Here is a 16025-nt window from a genome sequence, read left to right on the forward strand (position 1 = left end):
TCTCGGTCTCGGTCTCGGTCTCGGCATTCTCGGCCGAAAATCGGGCCGAGATCTCGGTCTCGGTTCTCGGCCAAAATGGGCCGAGATTCTCGGCAAAACCGAGACTGCGATTTTGAATTTATTGCGCACTCGCGTCCGGTTTTTAGCTTTCAGTTTGTTACATCGCCCGTTTGGTATCCCGATTTTAGTGATTTTGGTAGGGTCTTTATCGATATTTTAAGCCAAAAACAAACAAATACCTAGGTATAATTCATAAAAGAGTGTAAAATATTTACGACAACTTGATGTGTTTGGAAGACAGCAGGGTAGAATAATACCTGCCTTACATGATAGAAATGGCGAATTACGGAATATCAGACGAAATTTTGAGCTGTGGATGCTGTTTTGAGTTTTTTAGTAAGTATGGGTTTTTTATAGTCATGTTTTTGATAGATACCTATACATACAATTTTGGAAATAATCGCTATCAAAAAAAATCGTGTCCCTTAACTTTGAATCATGTGCCTAAAATACGTCAAAAGCAAAGTAAAGCTTAAAGGCTTTCAAGGAAAACCTGGAAAACTACCCGTAGAAAACACGATCCGACAACCTGTTTTATGATTTCTTGCAAAAAGTCACAAAAAATCAGGGTATTAAACGCTCGTGTAAAACCTCTGAAATTGCATGCCTCTATAGGCTATGGCGACTGCTTACCACCGGGCGAGCCGTATAATTGTTTTTGTCACTGACGTAGTCTATTTTGCTACGGTAGATAGGTAAGGAGTGCGGGTATGTTTGGGTAGTTACGGAACCAAACACTAAGCAGGACCCAACATACCTACTCTTGGTTTCCTGGTTAAAAGGTGAATTTCGATTATGAAAACATTTTTTTGTAAAAATGGCAAATTTTTTTACCGTTTTACAAATTCTCGGTCTCGGTCTCGGTCTCGGCCGAGAATCAAATTGAATCTCGGTCTCGGTCTCGTTCTCGGCCGAGACAAAAATATCGTTCTCGGTCGGACCTTAGTAAAAAGATATTTTCCAAGTTAGACATAAATAGGGCGTATCATTGCATTCCAGTAGCTAAACAGGATGTTGAAAAAACCGCCATAATTACCCCTTTTGGGTTATTTGAATTTCCAGTAATGTCATTCGGGCTTCGGTGTGCTGCTCAAACGTTTCAGCGTTTCATGAACAGTTCAGTTCTGGAAGGTCTCGACTTCTTGTTCAATTACTTAGATGATGTTCTTATCGCGAGCGATAATGAGGCGCAGCATAGGGACCATCTTAGACTGATTTTCGAGCGTTTCGACAAGTACGGCATAACGATCAATTTAGCCAAGTGTAGCTTTGGACAATCGAAGCTGGAGTTCCTAGGACATGAGGTAACTACCACGGGCATTAGGCCGTTAGAGGAGAAAGTGCAAGCCATAGTCGACTACCCAAAACCACAGAACGTAGAACAATTACGTAGATTTTTAGGAATGCTAAACTTTTATCGTCTCACGTCCCTGGAGCAGCGAACATGCAGGCTAAACTCGACCGATATTTAGTTAACGCGAAAAAGCGAGACAAGACCCCTATAATTTGGACGAGCGAGACCGAAGAGGCGTTCGAGCAATGTAAAATGGGCCTTAAAAAAGCCGTTACGTTGTCCCACCCTCGGTCCGACGCAGTCTTAGCCTTAATGTCTGACGCGTCAACTACGTCAGTAGGATCAGCTTTGAATCAATTGATTGACGGGAAATGGGAACCCTTAGGTTTCTTTTCAAAAAAATTGACTAAAGCTCAAAAAAGTTATTCTGCATATGATCTCGAACTATCAGCTATTTACATGTCACTGAAACATTTTCGTAAATCATTCGAAGGTAGGCCGCTGATAATTTACACGGACCATAAACCCTTATGTAGAGCATTCGAAAATATAGGCAAGAATAATAACGAAACACCAAGACGAACAAGGCAACTATTGTTCATTAGCGAATTCAGCACTGACATCCGGCACATAAGTGGGAAAGAGAACGTTGTTGCTGACACACTCTCTCGCATAGAGACCATTGTTTGCCCCACATCACTTGATTACGCAGAACTCGCCGACGAGCAAGCAAAAGATGAATGGTTAAAAAACATGACGCAATCGGATCAGCACGACGGAAATAGCAATATAAAATTAAAACTAATAGCGATACCTACATGTAGTAAATCTGTCTATTGTGAAATTTCTTTAGAAGAAGCAAGACCGTATTTACCACAAAAGTTTAGACGTACAGCATTCGAAAGTGTGCACAACTTAAGTCATCCTGGAACGCGTGTTACTCGTAAGCTAGTTACAAAGAAATTCTTTTGGCCTAGCATGAACAAAGACGTAGTTAATTGGGCAAGATGTTGCATCGCTTGTCAGAAATCAAAAATTAATCGTCACACGATGTCTAAATTAGGAACGTTTGAAGATGCCGACCGTATGACACATATCCATGTAGACCTAGTCGGACCCCTTCCGACATCTCCACATGGAAACCGTTACCTAGTTACAATAATAGATAGGCGTACATGTTGGCCGGAAGCATTTCCCATACAGGATATGACAGCAGAGGTTGTAGCCAAAACTATATTCGACGGTTGGATCGCACGTTACGGTTGTCCGACCAGACTTACGACAGACCAAGGACGCCAGTTTGAAAGTAACTTGTTCCGCGAGCTTATGAAACTGTTAGGCATAGATAGAATTAGGACCACACCGTTCCATCCCCAGAGCAATGCTAAGGTGGAAAGATTCCATCGCACCCTTAAAGCAGCCCTTATGGCTAGAATGGACAACGGCTCTTGGGAAAACGAATTGTCTACTGTGATGCTTGGCCTGCGTGCCGCAGGACGTAGCGATAACGGCGTAAGCGCCGCAGAAATGATGTTCGGACGGGCACTACGGTTGCCCGGAGACTTTTTCAGCACACAGTCAAACGAACCTAGCGATCCTTGTAGTTTAGTTGACAACATTCGCGATACAATAGCTCAATACAAACCGATAACTATTGGTTCTCGCAATAACCGTACTCTATTTGTTCACAAAGAGTTGCAAACTTGTGAATACGTTTTCGTACGAGACGATACCGTGAGGAAATCTTTACAACCACCGTATATGGGACCATTTAAAGTTTTAGAAAGAGACGATAAAGTATTTCTCATCCAATTTCAAAATAGGCAAGCTCGCATTTCAATTGATAGGTTGAAGCCAGCTCACGTTTGGAATGATGACGTCAACGATAGCGTGAACCTACGTAAGGTAAGCGACTCCACTACAACGCAGAGCGAAAGCGAAGCTAACTCGAAACCGCGGACCACTAAAAGTGGTAGGGTTATAAATAAACCTGTAAGGTTTTTAATCGATGAATAAGAGAACGTGACATTCGGGTCCGCTACTGTGTTTAATTTAGCATCTCCTGGATGGAGCCTGGACCCCGGGAGCAGGAAGTTTTTTCCTGTTTTCCGAAAAGTAGCATCGGTAGTTTATCTCTCGAGAGGGAAGACTACGTTCAAACTCATTACACCGGTATAATCAGCTTCAAGTCGGACTCTGCAACATGATGTTCCGCACCCTGGTTAGGAAATCAGATACTTTAAGTTTTAAGTTGAACTTTACGTCAGTAACGGGACTTATATTACATACGAACGGTCAAAACAGACATTATCCGTCTTATTTATCATAGTAAGGCAATGATGTGATGTTGTTTTATAGCAAAGCATAGCGGTTACAGTACTGGCTGGGTAGCGTTAGTCATGATGTCGTAAGTGTTTACGTTATGTATAACAGCATAAAATGCTGAAGAGATTGTATTGTGAAAGTATGAACTTTGATCACAGAATTATTTTTGTACTAATTTAAATGAATTTTGCAATGTATGTGTTACTAATATATTGTCTTATAAATATGTATTTGTGTCAACTATAAGCAATTGTCGTAAGATATTGGTACTAACAACACACAACGTGTGTCATATATTTATCGTGAAATAAAAGTAAATTTTGAATATAATTAAAATGGGCTATGCACAGAGCAAAGAGGATGGTTCACATAACAGTATTGCAATTGCTGAAGTCCATAGTGTTACTGGACAAGTAGACACGAAATTGAATTATTTTGGAATAATCCTCATAATTATCTCAGTAATATTGGCACTGTTTCTCTTGTATTTCATACAGTCCAAATGCAGACAATGTATAAGAAGTTGGTTACTAAAAGCAGTAGCTAGAGTTCAGCCAACAGCAGTCGTAGTGCACAGGGAACCAGCCCAACCCCAACCGAAACAACAACCTGTGATTTACTAAGTGAAGTGTTATAAATAAAACAAATAATTCAGTGCTATCAAAATGATCAAGTGTATTCAGTATATAAATGAACATGTTTAAAAAAAAAAAAAAAAAAAAATCAAACATTTTTGTAATAAACTTAGTTCTAATATCTAATTATAGTTGTGTAACGTAATCATATAATACAACCTCCATTGTGTAACATTGTACTCATATCGCACAGCTGCGCGTCACGCTATGTCAGCGAAACGCGCACCTGTCCGATAGCGGAATAGCCACAACATACGAAACATACAGGGTGTAACAAATATCAGATACTATTCAATTGTATGTAATTTTTTATGTAATTTTTTTTTTCTTCCCTAAGGGGGAAGTAATGTAGGAACAGTATAGCTATGTCAGCTCATATTCAAGTACGTGCGCACCGCGATATGAGCTGACTAGCCAAAAGCAATATCCTTTCAATGTGAGAACGAGACGCCAGTCTCACTCCGACCATTGTAACGTTAACTGGTTATTTTAATATACGGAGTTAATTATAAAGTGCTTATTATTCCACACCAATATATCACCTCTTATAATATAGAAGTGCGGACAAATAACTTCTAAAATTAAATAAAGATTAACTAAACAGTTTTCCTATTAGGCCAATCTTAAATCTAGGCACAATTTCTTATCTTTTCTCTCAAATTAGGTGACGCTAATCGTAACCCGGTTAATTTATTAAACATTATTAATATATATAAAAAATGTCTGAATTTTTGTGTGAACGTCGAAGGTACCTAGAGCCTTTGCTCAACCTCAACAACGTATGACGGTGCCTTCACCTTCCACGAGGGCTAATCGGACACACAGCCCCGCGGAATATTAAGCATGTGCTCTGTTTAAAGTTTAAACCATGTTGCCTCTGGGCTAGTTTTTCTCTCAAGTGTCTCAACTTTTCTCTGAATCAACAATTATTAATAAAAACTATTTCCTTGTCAACAGCGAGAGCAGCATGTTCGTGTCCCGCCGCCGCTGGATCCTGAAGACCTGCGGCACCACCACGCCGCTGCGCTGCCTGCGCGCCGTGCTAGCCCTCGCGCGCGACGTGGCAGGCCACGCCCGCGTCGACAACGTGTTCTACTCGCGGCGCGAGTTCGCGCGCCCGCTGGCGCAGCTGCGGCCGCACGACAACTTCGACAGCGAGGTGAGTGTAGTACAGCTGGGGTCTACAGACCTGCGTCACCATTAGCTAGTGGTAGGCTAGGTGCTAGGCCTGGCGCGGGATGTAATACCTATGTCACGCCCGCGTCGACAACTGCGGCTGCGAGGTAAATGGAGCCAGTGGTAGTCTATGAAACGGACAATGCCGTGCGTTCCGTGGCCCTTATAGGGAACGCCTGGTCTCATGGCCTGCCTGTCAAGCCTTGTTGGTAACTCCTACAGTGATGCGCTGGATCAAGGGAGATTTAATAAGCATTGTAAATAATAGTGGTATCTTTCATGCGACGCAACAAAGTTTGCTTATGGCTATCAAAGCGTCAGTGAGGAATGAAAGAGTTGTTACCATTTGCATTTTTGTGTAGAAATCGAATGACACAAATGCAAGAATCCTTTGCTTCTTTAACGCCGTGCTTATTGATGAAAACTGTATTTTGATTACATAATTACCTTGGCACGAGGTTTGTTATTTGTTGGTATACCGTTGAATAACCGCCAAAACATCTACTTTCATTGTACTCTCATAACTATATCAATATTTCGACCTGTCATTGCGTTTGTTATGGTTATCGAACCAGTAAACGCGCGTTACTCACTGCAAAATATCTATCATACATTGTCTGCCTGATCACTCGTTTCCAAGAACAGATAATTCAGTGAACGGCAAATAGGTCCTGAACTCTGATAACGGTTTACCAGACGTTTTTAATTGTGAGAATTATATCTCGATTAGGTACAACTTGCGTCACATTATGCCTATGATATGAGTAATTTGTAATAGTTTTCCTTTCAGCTGGAAAATTTCCCATAAGCAATATTATTATCAGAAACAACAGTTCTGGTTTCCAATTAGAATGTGTTTTTGTTTGTTTAAATCGTATAACTTCCACTTCTAACTCGGTTATAGATTCAACAACAAATTTTAAGCTAAATAATATAACTGTTAATTTGTGATATTTTAATACAAGGGCCTTATGTTCCATATGTATAAGGGTCCTTGTATTATTAATGGATCCATTTTTCTGACCTGACCTTGTAACCCTTATAACATATCATGTAGATCATAGATATCAAAATATCCATTGCAAACATTACATAATTGATCAGGAGAATTGAATGCATAACGGAAAAGAAGTTGTCATTTTCCACACCGGACGTGGCGTAACTTTTGCAACGTTACTGTATGAATACTTTGAATACGTTTGTCTCAAGTGACATGCCGCTTGTAATCGCTTCTCGGAAATAAAACTCGTGCAATATATGCTTGTATACGCTCTGCTATTGTATTTACTTGCTGCGCTGTATGCAAGACGAGTACTTCCCTAAACGAGCATTCTTTAGACCGTGGGTAGACTGCAGCGAAGCGATGAGCAGACGATGTATCTACAAACTACTGCCCTCTGGCGTTCAGACCACGGCCCTAAATACCTATAAGTGACACGAGAATCGTTTGGTCCCCATAAAGTCTAAAGTCATAAAGTCATAGTCCTCAATTTGGTTATTCTGAGAAATGCGCAACTTTTAAGGGTTGCCATAAAACAAATCTAACCGAAAAACCCTGAAAAGATAGCAGGTTCAGAATCATGACTAATCATTACTTTATGAATTTCAATCATTATGTCAAACAAAGGAATCCGGTGACACGAAGCAGTCTTCGAAATGTATAATCGGATCAGAATGAGTGAAACTAATGATTTTTTCTTCTGTTCTCAGGTGGAACTGCTAGATTCATTCTTCGGCGACGGGCGCGCCTACATCATGGGTCCGGAGAAGGACTGCTGGTATCTCTACACACTGCTGCCACTTGAAGGTAATCCTCTCATAGTTTTCATACTATCAGTATAGTAAACGTCTGGTCCTCAAATTAATCTAATGTTTAAGAGATTTTTCTCCCAATATTTGGACGGTTTTCTCAGACAGTAGTCTGACTCAACATCTAGTCAGCTAACCGTAAAAAAAAATATGTATTTATGGCCGCATTTTATGTATGAGAAATCGCAGTATGAAGACGCTTACCCATCGGAAATCTGAAAGGATTCGTATCCATATTCATACTAACGAGCGGTGTCTCATACATAAAATGCGGGTCGATGCTGTGACTTCACCCTAATACGATACTACGACCGATCGGTCTATCTCAGCTTTACCAATTGTATTTACCCGACGCGGCTAATAGGTTAGTCTCCATTTTGTCACTTTTTGTTAGATGGGTCGGAGCTCATTCAACTGTAGGAACCGCTATCCCAGAAGAGTATTTGAGTTTGTATGTAATTTCCTACAGGGACAGTAGATGCACTGGAGAAGGAAGAGCGTAGCGGCCGCGAGGCGGCGAGCGTGCCCTACGAACCAGATCAGACTCTCGAGATACTCATGTCCGACCTGGACCCAGAAGTCATGGACATCTTCACACGCGCTGCCTCAGCAGACGCTAAACAAGCCACCAAGGTACCTTTCTACTCAGTCTATAACCTAACCACAAAATTTTAATTATGAAAAAGCTTTCGACATAGTGGAACGATTTTTAAACCTAAATCGGTTCATCCGTTCGAAAGCTACGGTGCCACAGACATACACACACACACAGACAGGCAGACAATCACGTCAAACTTATAACACTCCGTCTTTTTTGCGTCGGGGTTAAAAACTAATATCGTGTGTAAGAACAACAACATACAATCACGCCTGTATCCCATAAAGGGGTAGGCAGAGCACATGAAACTACTAAAGCTTCAGTGCCACTCTTGCATAGCTGGGCACCGTTAATCAAATAGTTAACTTCGTTAATCGCTAATCCGTTACTAAAAAAGTTAACTTCGTTAATCGTTAAAGCGATACATTTCGACAAATTTAACGTAAGTTAAAGTTAATCGTTAATCCGTTAACACGTGAAAAAAAGAACTTTTCTTTAAATATTTAGTTGCATCAGTATCCACTATAACGTATTATATTTCTGTAAAAGGCCGAAGTACAGCTAGCCTATTGAACTCTAGGCTGCACGTGGATGGCAGTGATCGCCTGAGCTACTGCCAAGAGCTGTGTCAGGAGAGATGCTGGCGGTGACGGGACTATTGTGCCACTTTGGGCGGTAGAGGCTAGGGAAGCGAATGTGGTCGTAAATAGGGCTCGAATTTGCTGCCCTACTGCTCCACTACAACAGTCGCCATGGTAAAGCTTAGGATTCACCGAATCAAAGTTAGTAAAAGCAAATGCACGTGAAGAATACTTTTTTAGGTAATATTTCGGACTTTTAGCAATCGACATCGGTAAAACCTAGGATTTACCGGCAAATCATAGGATTTTCCGTACTTCGGGCTTTTATAGTAGCGTTCAGAACGTGTTTTTCGCAGCGCAGATGGCGCCTGTGCCCTACTAGATTAACGATTAACGGACTCGGAGAAATTTAACGGAAGTTAACGAGTCCGTTAACATTTTTTCAAGTTAACTTAAAAGTTAATCCGTTAATCGAAATGTTAACTTCGTTAATTAACGATTAACGGATTAACGAGTTAATGCCCAGCTATGCACTCTTGGCAAATAAGGGGTTGAAAGAAAACGAAACTGTGACATTGCAGTGACAGGTTGCCAGCCTCTCGCCTACGCCACAATTTAACCCATATCCCACAGTCGCCTTCTACGACACCCACGGGAAGAAAGGGGGTGATGAAATTCTTAACCCATATAGCTTTTCCATATTTTGATTCATATTAATCCTGTTGTACATGTAAAGCACCACTCTCTCTACTACTTTTTCACTTTAGGAAAATTATTAATTACATGAATTAGACTTATATTGACCGGGATATAGACCGTGATTACCTTTTTGATTTTTGTCGATCTCCCGATATTTCGACGCAGTTGCATGCATCATGATCACGGAAAACCCCGGTCAATATAAGTCTAATGAAAATAACCGTGAATCATTCAAAACTCTTATTACATGAATTATTAACTCCAAATATAAATACTTAACCTTCTTTTACAGGTATCGGGTATAGACAAAATCATTCCAGGCATGGTGATCGATGATTTCCTCTTCGATCCCTGCGGGTACTCCATGAACGGGCTCGATAAAGATGTAAGTTTTCATTTAAATTAGCTTTTATGGATGAACACAGAATTTGGGGGACTGATTGCTGCACTCTTGGTCACTTATCTGTAAAGAGTTTTAAACCACAAATATTAACATTGTTTCCCTTAGTGATTTCATTCGTGATTCCTAATAGCCAAAGGCAAAGACGTGGCTTACGATGGAGTGAGCTCGCCCAGAAGATGCCTGTTCACCCTAGATTTGAAGGTTGCCGGGTTATATAAGGGTTATGGGCGGGTTGATGGGATGTATATTTTCTCCAAATAAACGTTTTCTATTATATTCTATGTCAATTTTTAAAATGATTTTTTTGTTTCAGGGTTGCTACATGACTATCCACATCACCCCGGAGCGTTCCTGCTCGTACGTGTCATTCGAGTCCAACTGTCCCGTGTCCAGCTACGATGACGTCATAGCTCGCGTGCTGCAGGCCTTCCGCCCGCAGCGCTTCGTGCTCACCGTCTTCGCTACTCCGGTTTGTATTTTATAAAATACTCAGGTGTGTTGTGGGGACAGCTACCGAGGCTGGAGACACAGCTTATATGTGAGTGTGCACGAGAAATGTCCCACTTTGTCGATTGCTCTAAAGCCGCTTTGCCAGTTTATTCATAGATACAAGTAAATCTTGCCTTAATGGTAACCGACGAAGTGGGACCTTTTACTAAACACACTCACATATCATGCCAAAGACACGCGATCTGCCGCGTCTTTTTGGAAGTAATATTGGGCAATAGGCTAGTTTCCTACTAGTCAAATCAGCTTCTTTTTAAGAACTGTCAAAACGATTTGCTAATATGGAATTACTATGAAATACTGAGGACTGACGTCACGGTCAATTCATTTACTTTATATCTTTCTCTTTGACTTATAAAATAGAAATTATGTTTAAAAATAACTGCTGTCCATATTTTTCATCTAATTATGTGGTGCTTTATTTCGTGCACTGCATAAAATATATTATTTTAAGTATAGGAAACTAGCCTATCGCAGAGCGTCAGCTCATCACAGATGCAGCGCAGTGTTGGCGATGCACTGTATTGAAATACAAACAGTGAAGGAAACTTAGGGCCAACTTTGCATCAACTACAGTTAAGACTCATCAACGTCACGAAATTCAAAATATTTAGCGAAAACCACTCGTAAATTCGCTGGCAACATTGAAAACAGATGCAACCGTAACCAACCCTTGCGCTAGACTGCTTTTCATCGTTTGATTTTATTTATTATGTTATACTCTTAAGTTTTATATCCTTTATTCTTACACTGAATGATTTCAAAAATATTTTAAGCGGGTTATTAAGTCGATGTAGCGTTCGACATGTTTCGATCCATTTTCGAGGATCTTTCTCAAGAGTAGCGACCCCGCCTTTCCCGCGTCTAGAGCGCGACGCATACGTGCATGCGCTTAAAATATTTTTTTCCCCTCACTAGCTCGGAAACACGTGTTTTGTCCTTTAATAACAGCGGGTAAAAACGCATTTTATCCACTAGTGGGTAAAGAAATTTGACCTTGAATAAAGTCAAATTAACTACTTTAAAATTGATAAAAGTAGGTGAATCTAGTAATAAAGATGATTTTCCTCCTGTGGAACTACTGGAAGCAGTGATAAACGCATTTTTTTGCGTTGTAGTTTCCTCGCTATAGTTAGGGAAAAAGTTTTGTGTTACACACGGGTGCAAATGTATTTTACTTCTCGTGTGTTAAAAAACTCGCAAGTTCAGGATTCTATTCTCGAACCACTTGCTTCGCTCCTGGTTCAACTATAGAATCCTTTCACTTGCTCGTTTTTCAATTCCACACTGTGTTAAAATACAACTTTGCTCCCTTGTATAACAAATAACTATTAAAAATATGTTTGAGTCTCACGGGAGTTTTATAGTTGATACTGAATGATTTTACTCACAGGAGCCGACAGCCACCGAGCCGCGCTCGCTGAAGCGCTTCTCGTCGCTGAGCGAGTACTCGACGACGGACGCGCACTACTGCCGCTTCGCCAACTACGAGCTGCAGTACGCGCTCTTCGCCAAGTTCCCGAGCTGAGGCCCGCCGACTCCGGCGCGCGAGCTCCACACCCGCACTAGGCACAACTACAGGTGACTACGTTTATTCATAAAATCACTACATTTGAAGAGTGTCTTTTCAAAAGGGCTTATTTCCATTTTTTCTTTTTTTTTAAACTATGAATGCAGTTTTTTTTTAGTATAGAAAATTACGTGTTGTTTTGAAATTAAAGCTCAAAAAGTCTCGCCTTGATCTTTAATAACCTAACCTAACCACAAAATCAAAATTTTGAAAAAACCCCCGACTGCGACACAGTAGACCGATTTTCATTAAACATGGCTAGGAACACTCTCGACAAACTCAGCTTTCAGACAAAAAAACTAAACCTAAATCGGTTCATCCGTTCGGGAGTTACGATGCCACAGACAGACACACACACAGACAGACAGACAAACAGACAGACATACAGACAGACAGACACGTCAAACTTCACCCCGTCGTTTTTGCTTCGGGGATTAAAAAAGAGAGTAACATCAAAGTTTAGAACACATTTTGAAGAATGTGTAATGATTATTTATGTGGATAAACCAATTTATATGTAGTACAACAACATTGATATCAACTAACTTAATACAAATTCCCAAAAGTTCGCATCAAAAGTGCTTAATTTTCAAAAACATATGGTAATTAAATTTTTATTTAGGTACACAATTACACATGTTACGTTTGATGTAATCATAGCATTAACGTCAACTTACAATATTACATCGATCAGACGTTTTGCCAACTTCTTGAAGCACGAGTGTGCTTGCTTTTGATCCGGGGTCTTCACCCCAAACGTGCAATCCCAGAGTCTATGGTCGAATATTTGCGGTGTTTGAGGCGTTCATTTTAGAGGAAATGTATTTTGTGCAATGGTTCGTCGACCACATTACTGTATGTAACAGACGTAGACGTGTGAGAAGATAAAAATCGTAATTAATCTGGGAATGAAAAAAATGAAGGAGCGTTTTTTGTTGGCGGGGGAATATTATTCCAGCATTAGGTAGCATACCGGATGCTACTGCACCATCGGTCGGAGAATGTCGCTCCAGCATCAAGTAGCATATCGGAGGCTGCCGCTTATCGACGGGGGAGTATTGTTCCAGGGTCTAGTAGCATACCGGAAGCTGCCACTTATCGGTGGGGGAATGTTATTCTAGCATCGCGTAGCAGTATACCGGAAGCTGCCACGAAAGCTAGCCGGTACTGTCGCGAACTGACGAAGCATTTGAGAAAATGTAAGCATTCGAGGGATTTATGCTTCGTCTGTCAGTCGGTTTGTGACGTCGGTTCGATTCTAGCGATCGGCGTCGAGAGAGTCGGTCTGGAGGTCGAGGTGTACAATGATAATTTTAATCGTATTATTACTTGTCGGCAGGGACATCAACAGCATACTCGCCGTAGCGCCGGACCACTGGGCGGCGGCCTGCAAGCCGCCCCCGCTGCTCGCCCGCCTCGCGCGCGCGCCGGCCGAGCTGCTCCGCGCCGCCTGCGCCGTCGCGCGCGCCTGCCAGCAGCGCGCGTGACCACACAAACCACAAGCGGGGACTCTGCGTCGCAAATACCAGTGCGAACACTAGTCATAAACGTAACCGGCGAGAGCGGGGGTCTTCAAACTGCAACCCGTTTGATGATCCCCGGCGTGGCGGGGTCACATTTGCCGCCGGACGCCGAAGCGTCACGTTTCGTCGAATGTGACCTCTAGAGGAGCGGAGCCCGCCTCGTACGCGGCGTGTGACGGCACGTACGCGACGGCCTCGTGACGTTTCGAAGCCTCGCGCCACCTCAGCTTCGTGTTAGCTCACCCGTAGTGAGCCCCTAGGAGCTTCCCCCGTACGAAATAGGGACCCGCCGGTCCTTTAATCCGATTGTAAATATTAGCATAGGGCGCCGAAGTGACGTATGTTCCGAAGTGATTCCCGGGTGATATTATCGTTAGCGGCCCGGGCGGCCGAGTGTCGATGTATTTTTTGAATCGAATCTTCCGTTAGCGGGCACTCGGGCGCGTTTTCATGTAGACGTGTAACATATCAGTAGCCCCCTAGTGGCGTGTGTAGTGAGCGGCGACGGTGGCGGCCGGAGGACTTTCCAATCAAATAAACGATTTTATCTCACTCATGTTTCATTTTACTCCTGTTCCTGTAAGATGCCTAGGGGTTACTTGCACCACCGGAAATGGAAGGTTAACCGTGGGTTAACCCACCATTTTATATAGAATTTGACAGTTGACAGCCCACTAACTAACCTTGAATTAAGCGGGTGGTGCAAGTGGCCCTAAATAAATTAAACAAATATTTTGATAAGAAAAGATACCATTATTATTATTACTTATTTTAGGTAATTACAAACAAAAATCTCTGTGTGCGTGTGGATTGAGTGAGCACCTTCCGAAAATAAAAAAAAATATGCTGATCATTTAGTAAAAGTTCTAAAACAATTGTAAAACGAATCTCTGAATTTGTAAAAAGATAAATCAAAAGATACAGTCATTAACATGTGCTCACTCAGTTCTCACAAACTACCAACGAAAACAGTGAATGTATTCATTTAACATATAATATTTATATACTAACATTTAGTAAAAAATATGCCAACTTACCTCTATAAATTTTAGATCACCTAGTGACGTAAGTATTTAATTTTTTACAAATAGTTTCTTATGCTCTATCTAGGAGCCGACATAGTGTGGTCACCCTACATGATACATTTGTATGAGAAAAGTTATATCTGAATATCTTTAAAACCAGACAACGAATATAAAATATTAGATGGTGGATATTTAGTAAAAAATTTTACTAAATGTTGAAGTACTTTCGAGTATCTGTGGTGCTACAAATCTTAAGATATTTACATTTTTAACTTTCTCAAAACGTGTGGACTGAGTGAGCACTTACAAAAATTTATTATAAAAAAAACCTGACACGTTAGTGGTTCGTTTTGTATTTTACAAATTCCCATTTCACTTTTACTAAACTATACACATATAATAGCGGTCTAAATCTTATGTTTTTCATCAAAATTCGGCTTTTCAAAAGTGTGAGGATTGAGTGAGCATAAGAAACTATTTGTAAAATATTAAATACGTCACTATGTGAACTAAAATTTATAGAGCAGCCATTCTCAAAGTGTGCTCCGCGGACCCCTAGGGCTCCGCAAAGCCTCTCTGGGGGCTCCGTGTGAATTTTGGGTACCTGATATGCAATTTCAACTCTCTTCCATAAAACCAAATATTCACCAATTGTTAAAAAATAAAAAATAAACTGCTTCATGTAATACCTCACATTATAGAATCTAATGATTAGATTTTACTAACATTATTGCTTATTAAAATAAAGATATCAATCATTGCAATAATAATAAAAAATATAACGGCTCCGTCAGATGTTTTACTTTCTAAAAGGGTTCCATGGGAAAATAAGTTTGAGAACCGCTGTTATAGAGGTAAGTTGGCATATTGTTTTACTAAATGTTAGTATATAAATATTATATGTTAAATGAATACATTCACTGTTTTCGTTGGTAGTTTGTGAGAACTGAGTGAGCACATGTTATAATGACTGTATCTTTTGATTTATCTTTTTACAAATTCAGAGATTCGTTTTACAATTGTTTTAGAACTTTTACTAAATGATCAGCATATTTTTTTTTTATTTTCGGAAGGTGCTCACTCAATCCACACGCACACAAAATCTCTAAATAATTAATTACACAGTATCGTTAAACCAATAAGGTTTGTCTCGTCTCCATATAAAACATAGTTGTAAATAAAAAAAATGTAATAGCCTAGCTTATCATGGTTTAATAAACCTAAATTAATACGATTTTTACGCCAATATGCACACGTTTTCATGATTCATTAAGATTCATGAAAATAGTTTACATTCACATGTTATCGCACTTTCTTATAATTTCATAGAGAAAATGTTAAATGTAATGTGATTATTGCATAACATGTAATACTCGTATCCTTCCATAAGATTAATTACATCGAATAGGTCTGAAACGGAGAATGAAATAACACCGAATTCTTAGGCCCGATTGGCAGGGTGCAAAGCGGGTGGAGGGGGTAGCTAAAACGATCACAGCGCTCACTACGGCCAAAATTGACATCTTAGTCGCTGACTTGCGCTGTCAAATCCATATTGCAGTAAACATTTTCATGTCGTTTTTGAGATAAATTTAATACGGGCCCAGTAAAATTTGTTATGGCGAATTGTAATAACTCCAAGAAAAGTAGCGACTAAATTCTAGCTATTTCCAAGACCGTGGTGGAAACGAAACCACCGTTTAAGTGAATAGTTGCCGTAAGAAGAAAAGTGTCGTCCAATCTCTGAAGTTTTACTTAAAGTGCGTAATCATTTGATACAAGTATTGAATTGAATTTACGGTGAATTTATAGTGCAAATT

At 40.5% G+C, this 16025-nt stretch overlaps 1 protein-coding gene across 1 annotated transcript in view; it reads left to right on the forward strand.

Annotated features, from left to right (window-relative positions):
* LOC125231005 (S-adenosylmethionine decarboxylase proenzyme) overlaps positions 1–13732 on the forward strand; it is a 45967-nt gene extending 32235 nt beyond the window's left edge. Inside the window, exons 3-9 of the mRNA XM_048136333.1 lie at positions 5272–5473; positions 7201–7297; positions 7769–7932; positions 9470–9562; positions 9894–10049; positions 11481–11668; positions 12997–13732. Of these exons, the coding sequence (XP_047992290.1) occupies positions 5272–5473; positions 7201–7297; positions 7769–7932; positions 9470–9562; positions 9894–10049; positions 11481–11615 (847 nt within the window). The 3' untranslated portion in view covers positions 11616–11668; positions 12997–13732. The remainder of the gene's footprint in view (positions 1–5271; positions 5474–7200; positions 7298–7768; positions 7933–9469; positions 9563–9893; positions 10050–11480; positions 11669–12996) is intronic.
* Positions 13733–16025: the final 2293 nt, after the last annotated feature.

This window comes from Leguminivora glycinivorella, chromosome 11 (genome assembly GCF_023078275.1).
Source record: "Leguminivora glycinivorella isolate SPB_JAAS2020 chromosome 11, LegGlyc_1.1, whole genome shotgun sequence".
Classification (NCBI taxonomy): Eukaryota; Metazoa; Arthropoda; class Insecta; order Lepidoptera; family Tortricidae; genus Leguminivora; species Leguminivora glycinivorella.